Consider the following 23163-nt stretch of genomic DNA (forward strand, 5'->3'; position numbering starts at 1 on the left):
TTCAAGGCCATCATTGGACTAGCTTTTTAATTCCAGATTTATTAACTGAATTCAAATTCCACCTTCTGCTGTGGAGGGATTTGAACCCATGCCCCCAGAACAATACCCTGGGTCTCTGGGTTACTAGTCCAGTGACAATACCACTACACCACCGCCTCACCTGACTTTATCTAACCTGAGGGAGTGCCTGCAAGGTAAAAAGCAGAAAAAAATATGGCCGTGCAATGTTACCTGAGACTTAAATATCTCACCTGTCCTCTGCATTTCACCTAAAGTATTTATTCGTTAATATAAAAATATTGTTCAAAGGAATTAATGGCTGTAAAAAATCTGTCTTCTGTCAGTGTACTGATGCAAATCAATGTTTCCTCCCTCCCCCCCCCCTTGCTCCATATTGTTCAGAACAATAACATTAAAAAATATAAAAGCTTAAAGGATAAGGAGGAGGCAAGAAAGCACCTGCTGAAAACCAGCGCCACATTTCAGCCTCTGAAAAGGAAGGGAATCTGTTTAAAAAGCATCCCAAACCCTCAAGGCTAAAAGGGGCACGCTCGCAAAAATGATTTACTCTTTGACGACAATAGGCAAATCCTTTTGATTTGATTATAAATACAGTAAAGCCGGATGTCTGTTTAGTAATCCATTCCACCTGTCCTTTCTTTGAAAGGTGAACATTTTTTAAATACCTGTTTCATTCTTTGGTTATGTTTCCTAAACTCAGACATGCCACCTCCTCCTCTATCTGGTAGAGTGCAGCACCTGCAGGTTTTGTTTTGGTAAATTTGAGATTCCTGATTCAACAAATAGAAGTAGATGAAAAACACCTAAGCTCTGGTTCCTCCATTGTTTGAGAAAGCTTTCCCAATGAGTAGCTAAGCCTTACAGGCCAGGAATGTCTCTCCATAGCCTCGCCCCTTCCTATCTGTAATCTCCTCCAGGCCCACAACCCTCCTAGATATCTGCACTCCTCTAATTCTTGCCTCTTGAGCATGCCCGATTTTAATTGATCCACAATTTGCGGTCATGCCTTCAGCTGCTTAGACCTTAAGCTCTTGAATTCCCTCCTTACACCTCTCAACCTCTCCCTCCTCCTTTAAGGGCAAGCTTTTGGCCATCTGTCCTAATATCCTCTTATGTGGCTTGGTGTCAGATTTTGTCTGATAACACTCCTGTGAAGCACCTTGGGACAGTTTACTCCATTAAAGGTGCTATATAAATGCAAGTTGGTATGTTGCATTTTCGGCTCTGCATCCGATTGATGGTAGTGATGTCAGAATCAGAGTCAGAATCTCGAGGTTCTAGTGGTTAAAAAAAAATTATCGTAGTTCCTAGTCCTGATTACTAATTGAGGACTCCTGCGAGAACTGTTTGTGTGCAGATGTAAGGTAATGACAGGCCTTGAGTAGAGCCTGGGATCTTCCTTTTCCTTGTGTCGGCCTCAGTAAAACTTTTTGTAAAGCATACAGTAACATAGGGCTAAATTTTTAAAAAAAATTGCCAAGGGCAGGTCCGGGGTGCGCAGCTGTGGAAAACCGTCCCCTGGGTCAGTGTGCCGGTTTCCCGATGCAAGAACGGCACGCTCGGATTTTCATCCGGGATGTCGGGAGGCAGAAGATGAAGACCGCCCGATGTTTTAAAGGCCCTTACTGAGCTGGTTAATGGGTCGCTCGGAAGGCTGAGGGCAATCTTTGACTGGCAGTTCGAGTTCGACGTGCCATCAGAAACATGTCATGAGGGAGGAGGCAGTGTCACTGCGGGAAAGCTCATCTGCATCGGGATAGAAGTAAACTGCAGTCCCCAGTATGGAAGACTATGAGACAGCCTTCATAGTGCTAGCAGCAGGAAGAATACAAAGTCGGCAGCAGCACTGGAGAGGGAGGACACAGTGCTGACCAAGATAACAGCAGAAAGTCATGGTCTAGCACTGGCAAGTCTATCAAGAATAGTTTACTGGCATTTAAAGTGCAGAGTCTTTTTATGGGCACCCTCCCTCAGCTCACCTTCCTTGGCTTACAGTTAATTTCTCATGCCGCAACTGTGTAGGAGGTCTCTCCACACTAAAGCATTGTGCAATTTGAAGCTATTGGCTCTGTTGTAACTCTGCGGATCTGCATCTGAGAAGTTAGGCTGTCTTTCCCCTTTGGGGAAGTTAATGGAACTTCCTCCTAACTTTTTTCTCTCACCATTGCACTGCCAATATCCCCATCTTGCACTTCTTCTCATGTCATCTCACCATGTAGTCTCACTCATTGACAGGAAGTTTCTTTCAAAAACGTGTGCTCGTGAGGTGGGGTGGGGGACTCGTGCCTAGTACACAGTTGCTGCTAACTTCCAGCATGACTTGAAGTGACTCATTTGAAAACCAGAGGGAGTGTGGGAGTGCGGGAGTGCCCTGCATGGGGGCCTCCCTGACCACTGCCCACTGCCCTGCATGGGGGCCTCCCTGCCCACTGCCCTGCATGGGAGCCTCCCTGCCCACTGCCCTGCATGGGGGCCTCCATGCGCACTGCCCACTGCCCTGCATGGGGGCCTCCATGCCCACTGCCCACTGCCCTGCATGGGGGCCTCCCTGCCCACTGCCCACTGCCCTGCATGGAGCCTCCCTGCCCACTGCCCTGCATGGGAGCCTCCCTGTCCACTGCCCTGCATGGGAGCCTCCCTGCCCACTGCCCACTACCCTGCATGGGGGCCTCCCTGCCCACTGCCCTGCATCGGGGCCTCCCTGCCCACTGCCCTGCATGGGGGCCTCCCTGCCCACTGCCCACTGCCCTGCATGGGGGCCTCCCTGCCCACTGCCCTGCATGGGGGCCTCCCTGCCCACCGCCCTGCATGGGGGCCTCCCTGCCCACTGTCCTGCATGGGGGCCTCCCTGCCCACTGCCCACGGCCCTGCATGGGGGCCTCCCTGCCCACTGCCCTGCATGGGAGCCTCCCTGCCCACTGCCCTGCATGGGGGCCTCCCTGCCCACTGCCCACTGCCCTGCATGGGAGCCTCCCTGCCCACTGCCCTGCATGGGAGCCTCCCTGCCCACTGCCCTCTGCCCTGCATGGGGGCCTCCCTGACCACTGCCCTGCATGGGGTCCACCCTGCCCACTGCCCACTGCCCTGCATGGGAGCCTCCCTGCCCACAGCCCTGCATGGGGGCCTCCCTGCCCACTGCCCTGCATGGGGGCCTCCCTGCCCACTGCCCTGCATGGGAGCCTCCCTGCCCACTGCCCTGCATGGGGGCCTCCCTGCCCACTGCACACTGCCCTGCATGGGGGCCTCCCTGCCCACTGCTCACAGCCCTGCATGGGGGCCTCCCTGCCCACTGCCCTGCATGGGAGCCTCCCTGCCCACTGCCCTGCATGGGGGCCTCCCTGCCCACTGCCCTGCATGGGGGCCTCCTTGCCCACTGCCCTGCATGGGAGCCTCCCTGCCTGCCCTGCATGGGAGCCTCCCTGCCCACTGCCCTCTGCCCTGCATGGGGGCCTCCCTGACCACTGCCCTAAGCCCTGCATGGGAGCCTCCCTGCCCACTGCCCACTGCCCTGCATGGGGGCCTCCCTGCCTACTGCCCTGCATGGGAGCCTACCTGCCCACTGCCCTGAATGGGGGCCTCCCTGCCCACTGCCCGCTGCCCTGCATGGGGGCCTCCCTGCCCACTGCCCTGCATGGGGGCCTCCCTGCCCACTGCCCTGCATGGGGGCCTCCCTGCCGACTGCCCTGCATGGGAGCCTCCCTGCCCACTGCCCTGCATGGGGGCCTCCCTGCCCACTGCCCTGCATGGGGGCCTCCCTGCCCACTGCCCACGCCCTGCATGGGGGCCTCCCTGCCCACTGCCCACTGCCCTGCATGGGAGCCTTCCTGCCCACTGCCCTGCATGGGAGCCTCCCTGCCCTGCATGGGAGCCTCCCTGCCCACTGCCCTCTGCCCTGCATGGGGGAAACCCTGCCCACTGCCCTGCATGGGGGCCTCCCTGCCCACTGCCCACTGCCCTGCATGGGAGCCTCCCTGCCCACTGCCCTGCATGGGAGCCTCCATGCCCACTGCCCACTGCCCTGCATGGGAGCCTCCCTGCCCACTGCCCTGCATGGGAGCCTCCATGCCCACTGCCCACTGCCCACTGCCCTGCATGGGAGCCTCCCTGCCCACTGCCCTGCATTGGGGCCTCCCTGCCCACTGCCCTGCATGGGGGCCTCCCTGCCCTCTGTCCTGCATGGGAGCCTCCCTGCCCACTGCCCTGCATGGGAGCCTCCCTGCCCACTGCCCACTGCCCTGCATGGGGGCCTCCCTGCCCACTGCCCTGCATGGGGGCCTCCCTGCCGACTGCCCTGCATGGGAGCCTCCCTGCCCACTGCCCACTGCCCTGCATGGGAGCCTCCCTGCCCACTGCCCTCTGCTCTACCTCAACCTCCATAATGTTGACAAACAGCCTCAGCAATGGCTGCCGCTCACCCTTTAAATGGAGCCCGCTTCCAATACGGCCCCGCCTCCCTCCTGCGTTCGCCGCTAATTGGGCAGCAAACAGGACACGTGTCCAATTGGCACATTTGCAGGTTCTCCTTTCTGTGTGGGGTCGCGACCCAGAGGTCCTTGTGACGCTGGGGTCTCGACCCAGGAACTGAAATCCCTCCCATAGTTTTTGTAAAGAGTTCTGACCTACTCAAGATTCAATTAGCCACTAATGACGTTTATAAACCAATGTCAGTCTACATTGGTTCATGTTTGAAAAAATAGCAACCCGTGATCTTGATACCAAATCTCTTGATTTTTAAGAGTGTATTTCACGATTTATGAAACGTTGGGTTTGGCATTAGTGACATGCCCAATTTGCATAATTGCTTCTCATAATCCAATCCCTCCATCTCCTCAATCATTCTGGTTGCTCTCTTTAAAATAGTTGCTCATGCGAATAGCTGAGGTAAAGACAACATTTAACAGAGGACTGAGCTACTCAGACCAGAATGGTCACGAGCGAGTTCGCTGGTCAAGTTAGCTCAGGTTGCGGTCCTGGGATACTAGGCAGGAGGGATATAACAATTGGCCTCAGTGCCCCTGAGCCAGTGAGAATAACTAACCAAATGATCCCTGTTGGAGTGCGTGCATATTTGAATGTAGGTGAGCACAGGAATTGCCTGCGTTGTGATGCACTCTGTTGTAGAATAGACTATTGGGTTCACCCTCCAGTCTCACACTTGGTTGGGGTACTGGAGAGGTTCTGACACAGTGAGACCAAATTTTCCCTGTATAGGAAGGGGAAAAAGATCATCATGTGGTCAACTGCTACCTTGTGAAGCCTGGAACACATAGCCTGCCTCTTAGGGCATCAACCTTCTCCGGCCTCCTTCTCACACAACTCTTCAGTAAATCTCGACAATCTATAAATGAGCCACATTCACAGTGTGGTGCGAGCCATTTCTATCATCAGCTGCCTCTCATTTCCCCATTTTACAGTATATAATACAAAACTCATGCAGAACATCAATCATTGAGCTGAAGAATGTGGGAGGGGTCAGACTAAGCCAGAATACAATCGGGATGAAACTGCATTTGGCAGAGTTTGTGGGGGGGGGGGGGGGGGGGGGGGGACGGGGGGGGGAGGGGCTCAAAATACGCAATCCCTGTTGGTTACCTGTTATACCAATAGGCCATTCCATCGACTTCACTAGAACTGAATATCACACGTGTGGAATAACAGGTGACAGATGCAATTCCACAATGAATAAAAGCAAAATACTGCGGATGCTGGAAATCTGAAATAAAAACAGAAAGTGCTAGAAATACTCAGCAGGTCTGGCAGCAACTGTGGAGACAGAAACAGAGTTAAAGTTTCAGGAACTGGAAGATGTTAGAAATGAACATTGTCTGGTTTCAATGACAGGTCATGGACCTGAAACTTCAACTCTGTTTCTCTCTCCACAGATGCTGCCTGACCTGCTGAATATTTCCAGCATTTTATGTTTTTATTTTGCTTATTAATAAAGTTTTGCTGGTGATGTTGCAGTTGTGAGTCAGGAGATGGCCAAGCTGCAGAAAGCACAGCGTGACCATGGTTCAAAGCTTTCTGGCCTTTATGGACATTGAGTTAAGGAGGACATCTCTATGTTGAGAGTCTTAGGTACAGATCTGCCACTACTCATGCGATGATTTATAACCAGCATCATAGTCCCTGTGGGAGACCCAAGCCAAACTAATTGTGTGGGAAATTATTTAGATATAGCAGAGATTACTGCTCCCCATTACTCTGCTTGCTGAATGGAGCCAGGCACCTGTTGACTAGTTCAATCAGTCATAACCTCCTGTACACAGTATATGGATTCAATAGCTGTTTCAAGCAGAGGCAGGAATTCCTCAGGTACAAAGACATCCAGAATTTCTTCCTCTCAAGCCAGGAACCTGCTGCACATGGACAGCAACCTGCTAAGATAGTGACAAATTATCTTTAATAAAACCTTGAGTGGACTCCATGGTGAAATAATTGACTGGAGATCCTCTAGAATGTAAAGTAATGTCAATTCTAATCACTGTGCAGATAGAGGGTCAAACATAGGCCAGAATCATCTGGACTTAGAAAATTGACGCCATTTCTGGGTCTGGACCCCACTCTTGTCAACAGTGTGCCCTGCAGCGTGATTTTCCGGGAGGTGGTCAATTAACAGGCCGCCTTTGCGTTCAATTTGGGTCAGTAGGCGGGAGACCGTGAAAGTGGTGCAATTGAGAGTGCTATATCTAAAAGGACTTGGCAGCCTGAACAGCATACCCATCCCTGCCCCTTGTAATGACTGACCCTCTCAAAAATGACCATCATTGCTTCACACGTCTGCTCCCATGGCACTCTCAATACTCTCAGAGAAGTAACCTTTTCATGGAGAATTATTTGTTTTGAGCCCTTTTCATATGTCCCAAGCTTCCAGCTGATTTATGCTGAAGTCAGTTCTACTTGGAGTATCATTACTGAGGGAGAGCATGGTGCTCATTATTTTCTCCTTTATTCACTAGGAAAAGAACGATTTATTATACTAACTAGCTCAGGCTCATCCTCAGATTCGACTTTGTTTACATCACTTCACCTACCTTCTTATTGTTGTACTACTAAAGTACTAACTTTCTGTTATGTTTTATATCTCCAGTTATAGTTTTTACAGCTCCTCCTCTGTTCATCCTCTTATCATGTTTCTATATGCTCTGTATTATCCCAGTTAACTCCTTCACCTTTCTCCCTACAGGATTTATATATGTTATTCTTCCTTCTTATTTAGTTCTGAATAATTTGATAATTAATTTAGCCCTGTCTTGAGCATTGACAATTTGCTGCTTGGTTGACCTTGAATGTCAGTTGCGGGCAATGCTGACTCCCCACTATGATTTTGCCTGCTCAGAGCTGAAGACCTCCAGCCACTGCATGGGATCTGTGCAACGTTTGGAAAATTTCACTGATGTGCCAAAATAGGCACTCATTGACGTTTTCAATACCCACTGCTGCTGGGGGGCTACCTCCAGAAAAGCTCTTGGAGGCGGAAACCTGTCGGGGAGCTGGGCTGATGGGCTTCTTGCAGAATTTCTGCAGCCCCCAGCCCATCCCCACCTCCAAAGCCGCCTCCACAAGGCTGAGAACATTCTGGCCATAATGTACAAGTACATTAGGAACAGAAGTAGGCCATTCAGCCCCTCAAGCTATTCAGTTAGGTCATTGCTGACCTGTAGCTCATCCCCATTTACTCATCACTGCTCCATATATTCCCTGATACCCTTAGCCATCAAAATCCTGACCATTTCAATCTTGAAAGCTTCAATCTTGAAAGCTCAGAATCGACAGCCTTTTGGGGGCTGAGAATACTGTTTGTGTGAAAAAGTGCTTCCTGGTTTCCCTCCTGAATGGCCTGGCTCTCATTTTAAGATTCTGTCCCCCCTGTTCTTGATTCCCCTACTAGAGGAAATAGTTTCTCTGTATCTACTCTATTAAATCATTTTGACATTTTAAATATCTCGGTCAGATTGTCCTCATAGTATAACCCTATTATTCTGGCGAATCTGTGATGCAACCTCTCCAAAGCAACTATATCCCTCCTGAGATGTGGAGCCCAAAATTGAACGCAGTACTCCAGATGGGGTCCGGCCAAGGCGCTACACAACTGAAAAATAACTTCTTCCCCTTTGTATTCCAGCCCCTTTGAGAAAAAAGCAAACATTCCATTAGCTTTGTTGACTGCTCTTTGTATCTGTCCATGAGCTTTAAATGACTTGTGTATATAGACTCCCAAATCTTTGCTCCTGCAATGACATATGTTGATGTGAGATCTGAGATTGCATTGTGTTTGCAAGAAGAAGAGCAATTTAGAAAAATCTCCTTTCATAAAGACAGTATCTCTTTAAAAACAGTGGACAGAATTAATATTTTTAAAACAATAACAAAGACTTCTGTCCTTTCAATTGTGTCACTGAATTACAGGAAGGGAGGCTCCCCCCTACCCCCCCCCCCCCCCCCCCCCCCCCACAGTGTACTGTGCTGAATAAGTGCTCCTTATTGTCCTAGCTTTTGCGTTAGAAATAGCGGTGAGCCTCACCAATAACAACAATTTGCATTTAAATTGCACCTTTAACGTAGTGAAGCATCCCAAAGCACTTCACAGGAGCGTAATCAAACAAAATTTGACACTGAGCCACATAAGGAGATATTAGGGCAGATGATCAAAAACCTTGGTCAAAGAAATAGGTTTTAGGATGGGTCTCAAAGGAGCAGAGGTAGAGAGGTGGAAAGGGTTAGGGAGGGAATTCCAGAGATTAGGGTCTAGGCAACTGTAGGCACAGCCCCAATAATGGAGTGATTGAAATTGGGGATGCTCAAGAGGTCAGAATTGGAGGAGAGGCTTGTTGGGCTGGAGGAGGTTACAGAGATGGGGAAGGATGAGACCATGGAGCAATTTAAAAACAAGGATAGCACTTTACAAACTGAAACATTGCCGGACCAGGAGCCAATGCAGGCCAGTGAGCACAGGGATGATGGGTGAACATAACTTGGTATGAGTTAGGATACAGGAAGCAGAGGTTTGGATGAGCACAAGTTTATGGAGGGTGGATGATGGGAGGCCAGCAAACAGAATTTTGGAATAGTCAAGTCTAGCGGTAATGTTACAGAGATGGAAATAGGCAGTCTTAATAATGATGCGATGGATATGTGGTCGGAAACACAACTCTGGGCCAAATATGTCACCAAAGATTGCAAACATTCCGGTTCATCCTCAGACAGTTTTCCAGGGAGAGGGATAGAGTCGGTAGCTAGGGAATGGAATTAGCGGCAGGGATCAAAAATAATGGCTTCAATCTTCCCAATATTTTCAGGAGCAGTAAACCATCTCACCTGTTATGGGTTGTATGTCTCTCCTGTCTATTTAACTTATGTATCGTATCTAAACTGTGCCCTCTTAATAAACTGCTTTAAACCACCACTTGTGACCTCTACTCGTTTTTAGGTAATTTGTGACTCCAGGATCTAATCTTACAGTGGTGTCAGAAGTGAGTTTCACAGTGGTCAGGATCATATGTTCAATTTGCGTGAAGCAACAGTCTTAGTTAAAACACATATGAGCATTGTTAAGACTGACAGGAAACATCAGGAGGGTTTGGGTTAAGAAAAGCCAGAAGTACAATGGCATTGACATTTCACAGGGAACAGTTGATAGTTAGTCTGGCAGAGAAAGCAGGAGTGCCTGGGGCAAAAGATGTCCTGTGAATTTTAGCAGAGTGTGATGGGGATTACGATTGCATTCTCAGTAGACTTTCGGAGGATGTCTAGAAACACAAGAAGGGCAGAAGGTTCCGAAGAAGGGTCACTGACCCGAAACGTTAACTCTGCTTCCCTTTCCACAGATGCTGCCAGACCTGCTGAGTGAATCCAGCATTTCTTGTTTTTGTTTCAGATTTCCAGCATCCGCAGTATTTTGCTTTTATTTTAGGGCAGAGATGAGTTGGCACACAGGGCACACGTGTGCACCTTACCGTTAAATTGAAAAAAATAAAGGAACAGGTAAACAAGTTATAAAAAGAAAGTGAAAGTTGGCAGGAGAGCATTGCTGTCCTGTAGCCAGTAACACTGGGAACTGGAAGTGCATGATGGAGCCCGTTATACTCGGGGAAAAAAAACTACATCAAATATTGGAACAAAATATTGAGTTACAGGCAGAAACAAACAGACTAAGTGAGGAGTTAGAAGATGTAAGGGAGACTTTGAGGGGGTTAGTCCAACAGCAAACTGTTCCCTCCCCGAAGCACCTTGCCATGTTTAGCTAAAATCCGCAGCTTCAGGCACAAATCGGCCAACAGCGGGCAGTGGTTGCTGCTGTCTCCAAAACCAGAGCAGGTGACCCCGGGCCTTGTTGGGACAATATAGTTGAGAATCTCACTCCTTCTGCTCTGCCTTTCCTATACAAGAAAGTCGGGAAAATACCTATGTGTGTCGTCACCTGAGGCAGGGCCAAGGAACAGCCTAAACCACAGACTAAAGAAAATAGGGGGGAATAGCAAACTACCATGCACGCCCACTCAGGACGAGGGAAAGGCCACCACCACAACTACACATGGGTCCCTTACCCCCATTGAAGTCACGGCTCTAAGGGAAGAACTGGAGACAACAGTGTATATGAACACCAACCCCCTTCACCTCGCAATGAAATGGGAAAGTTTTACGGTCACCCACCCAGAATTAGAGAAGGATGGCCTTAAACAGGTTCTCCTGGCTGTATGCCCCCTCCAGTTAAAACAGGAAATAGATTGAACACTCAGATCAAAGGCATGCTAAGGGAGATAGAAGCTGGCCTGTGGGAAGCCCTAGGGGAAGAAAGCATTGACTTTCACCAAGTGCTAGTTAACAACAAGCAGGATCCTGCCAAAAGCCCGTGTGTTTGCAGATAGGCTCCGTTACTTTTGCCAGTGCACGAAACATGTTGAAGGCCACCATTTTACTTCCCCGAATTTCAAGAGCTTCTTTTTGAATGGCCTCCAGACATGAGCCCATAGTGCGCTGGACATTTACAACACTAAAACAAGACCCTGAGTAGAGTTGTACACCCACTCCCACACAGTCTGTGAGCAGATCCATGGCAACATTCCCCGAGTTCCCAATGAAACTAGGGTAGTGACTGTTGAAGGTCTGCTACCTAGCCAGGGATCAAGGTCATACAAAACCCCTCCACAGAGGAGGGGTACCTTGTGTACTGTTTTAATTGGAACCACTTGGGCCACTATGCCCATGACTGCACATTGTGGAGGCTGACAGTAACAGTGAGCCCCACTTTCCTCCTCTTCCAGACAGACAGTTCCCAACTATGTTGAGCAGAGGCTGGAGAGGATGGAGGCAGCAATGGAGGCCATGCGAGTTAGTAATGGAGCTCGACGGTTGCTGCGGTGCATTGCTCACCGGACAAATAACTCCAGAGCCCTATTGACTCCAGCAGGCCTTCAGAGAGAGGTGGTTTCCCTTCTCAAATACAACAATAGTGGGAGACCAGGAGTCCATGCTGTTGGTACTGGAGGCCTTCAACAATTTATGTTGGTTGAGTCTGGCTCCTCCATCACCATCATTCATGATCACCGCGCCAACCCTACATAGAGTGTACCCCAAATTTCATCAGGCTTTGCAGAGGAGTATGGAGAAGAGAGTGCTGACTGGTTGGCATACAGTATAAGTGTGCTTCTCATGCAGTATAAGTTGTTGTTTTCCCTTACATGGGTTATTCTTGTGGATTGTCCTGATGAGTGCAAGACGGAAAGCTCAGACAACATGTCTTTATTTTCAGCAATTCTCAACTTTTGTACTGTTGAGTGTAAATTTATATGTTGGACATTATTAAAATTTAAGTTTCTGCATTGACAGATATGTTTGGAAAAATTAACCCATTGTGCTCTTGGGCGGAGTCACAATGGATTCTTTGCTATTTTTACATTTAAACAGGTGACGATGATTTTCAGGACTGCATGAATACTGACAGCACTGCAAGAGATCAAGCAGCTTAAAGAATTCAAGAACTTAACTGTAGACATCAATTGTCACAGCATAGTGAAGATATGGACTATATATACTAGTATGTCTGGGGAAGCAGTTATAGTTCGATGTCAAGGTTAACAATCCATTCAATGGCTTCAGCTGATGCAATGTGAATGGTTGTGATGTCACCAGGAATGGATCTCTCAGGGCAAGAGTTCAGTATGTGGATGATGCTCTGATTTGGATGGCCACAGTCACAATTTAAGCTGATCCTATTTTCCACTTGTGGAGCAAGTGGCTACATCTTCCCTGGTCTGTCCTCAAGCGGTTGAGGTTTGTCCCCAGATTTTCCATGGGAGGTTGAAACCTGGGACTTCACCATTCGGGTTAGTTACCAGGTTGCTGTTGGTGATATTTGCAGTCAACCAGGAGGTGCACCATCGAGAGGTGGGGCTGTTATCGGTTTGTAGGATATGGAGTGTATTCTAGTCGGGGCTATGAGATTTCAGGTGAGTGAGTGGGTTTTTTGAAGTCCTGTGTCAATGGGAGTGCTTCGTGAGCTGTCAGTCAGTGGTGTTCTTTGAGAAGAATGTTTTCCCTGCAGACATTAGGGGGTTCAATGTTTGCTAGCACAGTGAACCACTCGAGCTATGTTGGTCTCAATGTTCCAGAAATAATCCTCATTATTTCCCAGAGATGGATAACTACTGTGTTTGCGTAGCGGTTCCTGAGCCAGGTTGAGCAGCAGTACTTTGCTGTTGGGTAGACCAGGGCGAGTGAAGCAGTGTGTAGTGTGTTTACCCTGCTGCCCCAGGTGGTACACGCCAGTTTCCTTAAGAGAGTCATTCTCATCTCGACCTTGACTCTGATAATCTGGAGGTGTTGCCGGTAAGTCGATGTACAGTCAAGCATGATGCCAAGATATTTTGGTGTTGGGTCATGGGTGAATGGATGGCCGCAGAACTGGAGGTGAAGTTCTTCCCTGGCCTTCGAGTTGTTCTGGTGGAAGGCTGAAATGACAGTCTTGGTGGCATTCGGTCGGAGTCTTCATTTCTGGAAGTAGGCTTCCAGAGAACAGAGATCTTCAGTGAGTGTTTTCTCAATGTCCTGAAGTTCTTTAGCTGGGAAAGCCAGGGCCAAGTTGTCAGCATATATGAAGAGCCATGACTTTGTGGGAGGAAGGTCTCTGGTATATATACTGAAGAGGGCCGCTGCGAGAACTGATCCCTGTGGTTATTGGTTATGCGTGGGTAGCTAATTTGATCTCCAAGGTGCACACAGAACTGTCGGTTGTTGATCATGGAATTGATTCGTTGTAGGGTTTTCACACACCAGATGATTTTGGCGAGTTTCAGCAGCATGCTTGTACGCCACACTATGTCATAGGCACATGATAAGCCAACAAAGGTGGTTCCTGTCTTCAGGCCTTTCTGAAAACTGGCCTCAGTGTGAGGACCTGCTCAGAGCAGTTGCGGCCTGTGTGAAAATCTGCCTGTTGGGGAAGGGTAGCGCTGCTTCCAGTGTGGGACTTAGTCTGTTCAGCAGGTGGTGTTCCAGGACCTTATATATTATTGAGAGCAGGGCAATGGGGCAGTATCTGTGTGGGTTGTCGAGTGGTTTCCCTGGCTTGGCTGCAATGACTGCTATCTTAGATTGGGGCCAGATGTTTGGGATGGTGCCTGGATGTTCATAAACAGTTTTGCTCGCCACTTCCTGCTCTGTGATCCGATGTTCATCAGGAATTCTGAGTAAATCCCATCGACTCCCGCTGCTTTGCCTGGTTTGGTAGCCGACAGGGTACTGTCCTCTTCCTCTTGTGTGTAAGGGCTTGAGAAGTTTGTTTGCCCTGGAACAGTCTTCAGAGACTGGTAAAAATGGTAACAATCATTTGGACTAAGGCTTTGCCTTTCGAAGACTTAGCCTTAACCCATTCAGGCCATTTGTTATCTTCTGAGACAAAGTGCTCAAGAAGGGGAGATATGAAAACTACCACCAAACTCATTGTTAGCACTTTTGTCTCTCATGTAAAAGTATCATGTTCAAATAACCAAGCCTGGACATCATTGTTTCTGAGATTGGAATTGATAAAAAAAAAATGAGTTACAGTTTCAAGCACTCAAGAAGGGAACATTTATCTGAAGTTTAAGGGGATAAGCCAATTTTCATTCAAAAAAAAGCTGGTGGATAGCAGTCTAGGTGGTTCTTGTGTACCAAGAAAGAAAGTTTCTTTTGGGGAAAATGAAATTAAATATTGACAAAACCTGTTAGCCCAACAACACAGCTATTTGAATTTGGGATAGTTTTCAAATGATTAAATGCCAAGCACAATATAACAGGTTATTTTTGGGACATAAAAGATCAATTAAAATAAACAAAACAACAAAGTATGTTAATAACTGGTACTTCGGAATGTATGATTTTTGTTTTAAAGTTATTATGAGAATATTGGGTTGGGCATTAAAATTCCTCCCGGGCTCATGAATCAGATAGAATAGTAGTTAATGGGATGCCCCACATATGATAGAAGATAGGAAAATCACACCACCAAATGGGAATTGGAAAAATCACCTGGCTGCAGCTCAACAGAATATATCAATCTGGTATCCATGTATATTCTAGTGAAAGGAATGTGCAGATGAGACTAATACATTGATAAGTTTCTCTTGGAGATGGTTGTATCCTTGCCTATGAATTTTTAAAGAAAACTGCAGTTGATCATCTGGCCACTTCCCAGGCATCGAGGTCATGCAGAGGAGATAAGCAAAGAACTCAAGACAGACACGCCTCCAATCTTTTGATAAGATTGCCTGAAAGTCCAAAAATGGATTGTATTAGATGCCACATGTGGCATGATATTGGGATACTGGTGTGTGTATGCACACAGACGTGATTTGTTTAACTAATATGCAGAAATGCATGGTGAATCTGCATTGAAGAATAGGTCTCAGACATGCTCAGCTACTTGACAACAGCACACCATGAAATGGTTAATGTGGCCACTAGAGTCAGGATTTTAACTCATCGAGGCATTGAAACATACTTCATAGAGAAACCAACTTTGAAACAATCAGGATAGAATTGAACACATTAGTCCCTGTCAAAAGGAACATTAAATATGGATTAAGAAAACTGAAGGCTAGGGAGAAATAACACTTAACAAGAACTATCCACAAGGCGGATGCAGGTAAACAGAGAGCTGGAGAATCTTTTAAGCCCATGCATGATCTGTTGTTTGAAACATATGTATTTACGACATGCCAATAATTTAGAATTAGCAGCACTCATGCAAAAGGATAAGGAGTATTATTGAGTGAGGTGATCTGCAGATGGGGAGTGCCAATCTAAGTCCACAGTGATCACATTTTACTGGAAAAGTTTCAAACATTTATTCTTGGTGGCAGCGCAATGGTTTGTTTTGATGATTTTGATAATTCTAGTATGTTACCTACAGTGTTTGATTAAGAACTTAGGAAAATGAGCTTATATCTTAGAAATATCTGAGTTAGTCAGGGATCAATTATAAGAAGTCGATAAGGATATTTCCTTCTCAAGGTGGGGAACTACAAGAAAATGGCAATTTTAATAATATGATTATAAGAAAGAGTAGTTTTGAGAGTATTAGAGAAATGCTAGAAATTTTTTTTTAAAGTAATGGTGAGGCTGTGGTTTCTTAGCAATAATGTTTGTTTCTCTGTCCCAAGTTTTGGAGATAACAAAGACACAGCACAATCAATTGTCTATTGTTCTCCAGAAGGATACTATCTAGGTTCCATAGCTCCTTCGAGCACTGCTCTTCATGTAGACATTCATGTAGGCCTGATAAAATGGAGCCTTGTGCCCACTAATTGAACAAGATCTTTTTAGAAGAGACAAGCAATAAGATGATCTCAGGGCAAGAGGAGGCTGAAAAAGGAGGGGCCTACCTTGGGCATCTGTCCCTTAGTAACTGGATGATTAAATGGGAAGACATGATTAAATAAGTGATCGGCATGAGACATGCACCAGGCCCCTAGAAATAAGATAGATAAAAGGGTACTCAGGAGAGAAAAATAATCACTTAGAACAGAAGAGAGCTTTGCCAAGTGGATCCTTACTGGCTTTGGCCTAGTAAGCTCAAGAAGACTGAGAACAGAAGAGACTGCCACTAACACTCCACTTCATCTGTCCTTTCATTGGATTTGGGACTGGTAAATCGACTCATCTGTCACGGGCCGTATGTCTTTCCTGTCTATTTAACATATGTATCACATCTAAACTGTCACTTCTTAATAAATTGCTTTCAACCACTATTTGTGGCTTTGACCCCCTTTTGGGTAATCTGTGACTCCCAGGCCAAATCTTACAGATCAAAAACAATGGCTTCTGTCTTCCCAATGTTTAGTTAGAGAAAGTTTCTACTCATCCTGTACTGCATGTCAGACAAGTAGTCTGACAAATCAGACAGTGAAGGGGTCATGAGCAATGTTGTCTCTAGTTTCCCTTTGCTGTGCACGGCCATTTGTTGTACAGCATGGTCTTTTTAAGATTGATTTGCAGCTGCGCATCTGAGAGGAATCACTGCTTGTGCGCGGCCTGTTTGTTCCCTGCATGGCACATTCCCAACTGCTGCGCAGCCGTGCACCTGCACAGCTTAGAGGAATGCTGGTCGAGAGAGGTGGTGATGAGGTAAAGCTGGGTGTAGTCAGCACACATGTGAAACGTAATACTGATTATCAGATGATGTTGCCCAGAGGCAGCATATAGATGAGAAATAAAAGGGGCCAAGGTTAGATCTTTGGGGAACTTCAGAGTTGTCAGTGCAGGAGTGGGAAGAGAATCATTGCAAGTGATTCTCTGGCTATGACCCGAGAAATAAGAATGGAACCAGGCAAGTGCCGTCCCACCCAGCTGCATGATGGAGGAGAGGTGTTGGAAGAGGACGGTGTGATCAACTGCGCCAAATACTGCAGACGGGTCAAGGTGGACAAGCAGAAATACTTTACCACAGTTACAGGCACATAGGATGTCATTTTTTCCTTTGATAAAGGCCGTTTCAGTACTGTGGCAGGAGTGGAAACTCGATTGCAGGGATTCAAACGTGGAGTGAATAGGACATTTTCTGAAGTAAACATTAAGGAGTAAATTAAGGAGTAAAAGGTTATTGCACAAAGTAGGAGCTCATGGTGTAGGGGGTAACATATTAGCATGGATAGAAGATTGGCTGGCTGGCAGAAAATAGAGAGTATGCAAAAATGGGTTCCTTTCTGATTGGCAGGAGTCCCGCAAGGGTCTGTGCTAGGGCCTCAACTTTTTACAATTTATATCAATAACTTAGATGGGGGTGGAGGGGGCGATGGCATGGTAGCTAAATTTGCAGAAGACGCAAAGAAAGGTAGCAAAGTATGTTCTGAGGAGGACATAAGGAGTTTGCAGACCGATATAGATAGGTTGAGTGAGTGGGCAAAAATCAGGCAGATGGAATATAATGAGGGAAAATGTGAAGTTGTTCACATTGGCAGGAAGAATAAAAAAGCAGGGTATTACTTAAATGGAGAACGACTGCAGAATTCCGAGGTGCAAAGGGGTTTAGGTGTTCTGGTGCATGAGTCACAAAAAGTTAGTATGCAGGTACAGCAAGTAATAAAGAAGGAAAATGGAATGATATCCTTTATTACAAGAGGAATTGAAAATAAAAGGAAGTTATGCTTCCATTATACAGAGCATTGATAAGATCACATCTTGAATACTGTGTGCAGTTTTGGTCTCCTTATTTAAGGAGCCTGTAAATGTGTTGGAGGTGGTTCAGAGGAGATTTACTAGATTGATACCTGGAATGAGCGGGTTGTCTTATGAGGAAAGGTTGGACAGACTGGGCTTGTTTTCACTAGAGTTTAGAAGAGTGAGGGGAGACTTGATTGAAGTATACAAGATCCTGAACGGTCTTGACAAGGTGGATGTGGAGAGGATGTTTCATCTTGTGGGAGAGTCCAGAACTAGGGGGCACTGTTTTAAAATTAGGGGTCACCTTTTAGGACAGAGATCAGGAGAAAGTTTTTCTCTCAGAGGGTTGTGCGACTTTGGAACTCTCTGCATGAGAAGGTGGTGGTCATTGAATATTTTTAAGGTGGAGGTAGATAGATTCTTGTTACGCAAGGGAATCAAAGGTTATGGGGGGTAGATGGGAGTGTGGAATGTGAGACACAAACATATCAGCCATGATATTATTGAATGGCATTGCAGGCTTGAGGGGCCAAATGGCCTACTTCTGCTCCTAATTCGTATGTTCGTAAATTGGACAACAACTTCCGCCAAAGGCACATGTGCAGTTAAATGCAGAAATCAGAGCCTACATTGGTTACTGGTCCACCAACACACTAAATTTTAAATTGGTAGTACGGAACTTGAGTGTTGCTAAAAAAAAGAGACGCTGCCGAAGCTTTTCGTCTTGCTCTCATAAGGACAGACCCAAGAATGCCAAATTTCAAAGGGAGCAACAATCCATACTGCATGAGAAAAGGGATGCTGATTGGTTGGCAAGTCGACTCTGATTGGTCAAGGTGGTACCATGGAGAATGCATCAGGAAATTACTGTCCCCCATGCTTTTGCCTAATTAAAAAAAGCTGCAAAGACTTGGACATGTTTCTTTTGCCTGCAGAGGACAGGTCCCTGCATATGAATATATGTAGTTTCTAGCAAGCCGAAGTGAGCCACATTGTGAGCCCAATTGATAATCTTAAATTGGTTGTTAGTGCTGTCCAATCGCGGAATCACATCTAACGTTAAACATTATATTCTGAGTTTTGCAAGCATGGGCTGGTTGAATACGGTCAGTACTCTGCTTATTGCGAACAGTCAAAGGAACATGCTGTTTGATACCATCCGCCAGCCATTGGGATGTATGGCCTATGTACCTGGCATTGCACTGGCACTAGAATTCACACACCGCATTATTCATTTGTGTGGTAGTCAGACAGTTTTTTTGGCTTGATGGCATCATCCTGTTAGTGGAAAATACCACTTGTGTTGCTACTGCATGGTAGCAGCATGAATGACTGGTGGATCATATAAAACAGCATGTTCCTTTGGCTGTTTGCAATAGGCGAAGTATTGATAATACTCAACCAGCCTGTACTTGCAAAACACAGTACACAATGTCTAACGTTAGATGTGATTCCGCCATTGGTCAGCACTTGCTGAACAATCCTGAGCATGCTAAGAATTAGGGTAGACATACAACCAATATAAGCTTATCAGTCAGGCTCGCAGTGTAGCTTACTTTCGCTTGCTAGAAGCTACATATATTCATATGCAGGGACCTGTCCTCTGCAGGCAAAAGGAACATGTCCAGACTTTCCGTCTTTTTTGAATTGTTAGATTCTTGCTAAGCAAGGGGGTGAAAGGTTATCTGGGGTAAGTGGGAATGTGAGGTTACAATCTGATCAGCCATGGTCTTGTTGCATGGCGGAGCAGGCTTGAGGGGACGAGTGGCCACTCCTGCTCCTAATTCGTATGTTCATATGTTTGTATAATTAAACAAAAGCATGTGGGAGAACAGTTCCTGGTGCATTCTACATGGTAATGCCTCGACCAATCAGAGTCAATTTGCCAACCAATCAGTACCCCTTTTCTCATGCAATATAAATTGTTGCTTCCTTTGAATTTTGGCATTCTTATGTCTGTCCTGATGAGTGCCAGATGAAAAGCTTCAACAACATGTCTCTTCTTTCAGTAATACTCAAGTTCTGTACTGCCAAGCAACTATTTGTACACCTGAGTCAGAGGTACAAAAAAGACCAAATTTGGGATATCAACAAAATAGCTTGACTCACAGGTAAATTTTAAATTCTTATCCTCATGTTCAAATCTTTCCATGGCCTTGCCCTTCCTTATCTCTGTAATGTCCTCCATCCCTAAAACTCTCCAAGAACTCTGTTCTTCCAATTCTGGCCATTTGTGTAGCCTCCAGTGCATTCTTTCCACCATTGGTGGCCCTGCCTTCAGCAGCCTAGGCTCTAAGCTCTGGAATTCACTCCTTAAACCACTCAACCTCTCTTTCCTCCTTTAAGGCCCTTCTTAAAACCCACCTCTTTGACCAAGCATTTAGCCACTCCTTAGCTCGACATAGTATTTTGTCCGATAAGGCTCCTGTGACGCACCTTGGGACATTTTTCTACATTAAAGGTGCTATATAAATGCAACTTGTTATTTTGTCATGCTGTTTGTCCAGCATCCAGTATTGGATCAGTAACAATTTGCTCCAATTAAATATTGGGAAGACCGAAGCCATTGTCCTCTGCTCCCATCACAATCTCCATTCCCTAATCACCGACTCCACCCTCTCCCTGGCTATTGCCTGAGATTGAATCTGACCGTTCACAATCCTGGCGTCATATCTGACTCTGAACAGAGCTTTTGATCCCATATCCTCTCCATCATGAAGATCACCTACTTCCACTTCCGTAACATCGCCCAACACCACCCCTGCCTCAGCTCATCTGCCACTAAATCTCTCATCCCTGCCTTTGTTACCTCGAGACTTGACTATTCCAATGCTCTCCTGTCCAGCCTCCCACCTTGCACCCTCTGTAAAATTCGGCTCATCCAAAACTAGGCTGCTGGTATCCTAACTCGCACCAAGTCCTGTTCATCCACCATCCATGCTCACTGACCTACATTGTCTCCCAGTCCGGCAATGACACAATGAAAAATTATCAACCTTCCATGCAAATTCTTCCATAGTTTTGCCCCTCCCTATCTCTGTAATCTCCTCCAGCCCTACAACCCTTTAAGATACTTGCACTCCTCTAATTCTGAGCATTCCCAATTTTCATCACACTGCCACTGGCAGCCTGCCTTTAGCTGTTTTGGCCCCAAGCTGTGCAATTCCCTCCCTAAACCTCTCGCCTCTCTACCACTCTCTCTCTCCTTTAAGACGCTTCTCAAAACCTGCTTCTTTGACCAAGCTTTTGGCCACCTATCCTAATATTTTCTTATGTGGCTCGGTGTCAAATTTTGTTTGATAATTGCTCCTGCAAAGCAAAATACTGGTAAACGAAAGTTACGTAGCACTGACAAAGGTCAACCAAAGAGAACTAATTGTTGCTTTATTTGCTCACTACCTTTCTCTTTTGATCTATCCCAGGCCTCCATTAATCATGCGAGGAATATAACTGACCAAAAGGACAATTGCTTTTTTTTTTGTTTAATTTGTAACTCTTATTTTATAATTTATGATGCACCTTTGCAATACTGTACTGTGCACTCGGACTGGCTTAAACCAGGCTAACACTGAGAAAGTGCTGCACTATCAGAAAGGACGTTAAACTGAGGCCCCATCTGCCCCCTCAAGTGGATGAAAATGATTTATTTCAAAGAGCAAGCGGAGTTCTCCCTGGTGTTCTGGCCAAGATTTATCCCTCAACCTACCTCTAAAAACAGAGTATCTGATCATTTATCACATTGCTGTTTCTGGGAGCTTGCTGTGCGTAAACTGCCTGCTGCATTTTGCACATTACAGCAGCGACAAGACTTCAAAAGTACTTCATTGGCTCTAAAACACTTTGGGACGTCCTGAGGTGAGAAAGACTCTATTTAAATCCAATTTTTGGGTTTTTTTCCATATCCGGTAAAAATAATGGAAACATTCAGCAGGTCAGGTAACATCTGTGGAGAGAAGAAGGTAGGGGCAATGTTTCACATGGATGACCTTACATCAGAACCTGAGGTTGTTACAGATGAACAGCTTAAATGGAGAGACAGAGTCAGGGGAAAGGATCATATTATCTGTGGTGCCTCCCAGAGTCAAATAGCTTATCAACATTCACAACGAAGGAATGGCGATCAGTCAAGGCACCAGGTGGTTCCTTGTACCTTGGGCATGGAACTGTACCCCAGCGAGTTAGTAGGGCAGCGGAGAGAGGGAATTGGGAAGAAAGTGAGCTTCACAAAACAGACAGAACCCCTACCAACCCAGGCCATTTAACTCCGATTAGAAACAACAGGTACGAGTAAGTTAAAATATAAAGGCAGTGAGTGTTCTCCAGCTACCTTTAATCTCCAGTTCCTTTCGGCACCATTGGATAAAGTTGGACACGTTATCCCGGGCCAGGAAGGTGCCAGGCTGGGCAGTGGTGGTGTAGGTGACCCCGGTCTGAGGCAGCTTCAGTTTGGAGAGTAGCTCGGGGTAATCCCGGGAGAAATCCTGCGCCACCCTGGTCACATTGTTGGCGTGTTGACACAGCACCCAGCCCGTCTCCAGGACTTCCATGAAAGCCTCCAGAGTCATGTCCAGCCCATACAGCTCATTCAGCCACTCGGCTAGATCCTCCTTCATTGCGAACAGGTACTCCTCACTGGATTTAAAGGGCCGGATACTCTTGGCCGTGGCCGATTGGATATTGTGAGTGTTAGCCATGCCTGTGCAGTTGATCGATTTATCACCAGAATCACTGCATAATCGCCCTGAGGATGTTAATGTCCTTGATCCAACTCACATTAAACGGTGCCTCACTTGGTGGCTCGGAGACCTTTCCCTTGCCTCCTTTACTCACAAACTTGTCCAAAGTGTGACCCTCGGGTGCAGGGGTGGCTTTACCCACCCTAGCCGGCTCGGGGAGAGGTGTTTAAAGGGGCCTCACGCCCTCCTGGACACGGTGTTTACAGTCACATACTTGTGTTTCCTACCGATCCCTCTCCCTAGCGACGGGAAAGGCGTCCCTCCTCCTTCTAGTTTAACCCCTGCCTGCCCGGGCTGGCTATAAATAACACAGCGCTTCCTGTTGATAAACCTGCTCCCTTTCTCTCTTTCTACCTGCTCTATGATGACTGTCTCTCTTCCCACCCGCAGTTCTTACTCACATTTTTCTTCCCCTCTCTCTGTTCAGTTTTTCTCTTTTCACTGTCTGTTCAGTTACTCTCCCCAATATGGTCATTCTCCCCTGTATGATCAGTTACTCTCTTCCTCCATGTCTCTGGTCAGTTTCTCTCTGTATCAGGATTTCTAGTTGCCCCCTCTCTCCGTCCATCCCCAGATCTCTGCTGACTTTCTCTGTCTCTCCCGTGTCTGCTCAGTTTCTCTATCCCAAGGCCTCTTATTACAAAGCTGTGAGCGCTTGAAAATGAAAGTCACCCATCTTTGATTTAAATATTTTCTATTACTCTGATTAGCTATTTTGCTCAGTGTTCCTAAATAAAGGCCAGCTCGGGTCTGCAAATGAAACCCC

The 23163-nt window shown here is 46.6% G+C and overlaps 1 protein-coding gene across 1 annotated transcript in view; it reads right to left on the reverse strand.

Moving 5' to 3' along the window:
• LOC137346472 (GAS2-like protein 2A) overlaps positions 1 to 22625 on the reverse strand; it is a 74460-nt gene extending 51835 nt beyond the window's left edge. Inside the window, exon 1 of the mRNA XM_068009925.1 lies at positions 21989 to 22625. Within this exon, the coding sequence (XP_067866026.1) occupies positions 21989 to 22355 (367 nt within the window). The 5' untranslated portion in view covers positions 22356 to 22625. The remainder of the gene's footprint in view (positions 1 to 21988) is intronic.
• Positions 22626 to 23163: the final 538 nt, after the last annotated feature.

This window comes from Heterodontus francisci, chromosome 30, assembly GCF_036365525.1.
Source record: "Heterodontus francisci isolate sHetFra1 chromosome 30, sHetFra1.hap1, whole genome shotgun sequence".
In the NCBI taxonomy this organism is placed as follows: domain Eukaryota; kingdom Metazoa; phylum Chordata; class Chondrichthyes; order Heterodontiformes; family Heterodontidae; genus Heterodontus; species Heterodontus francisci.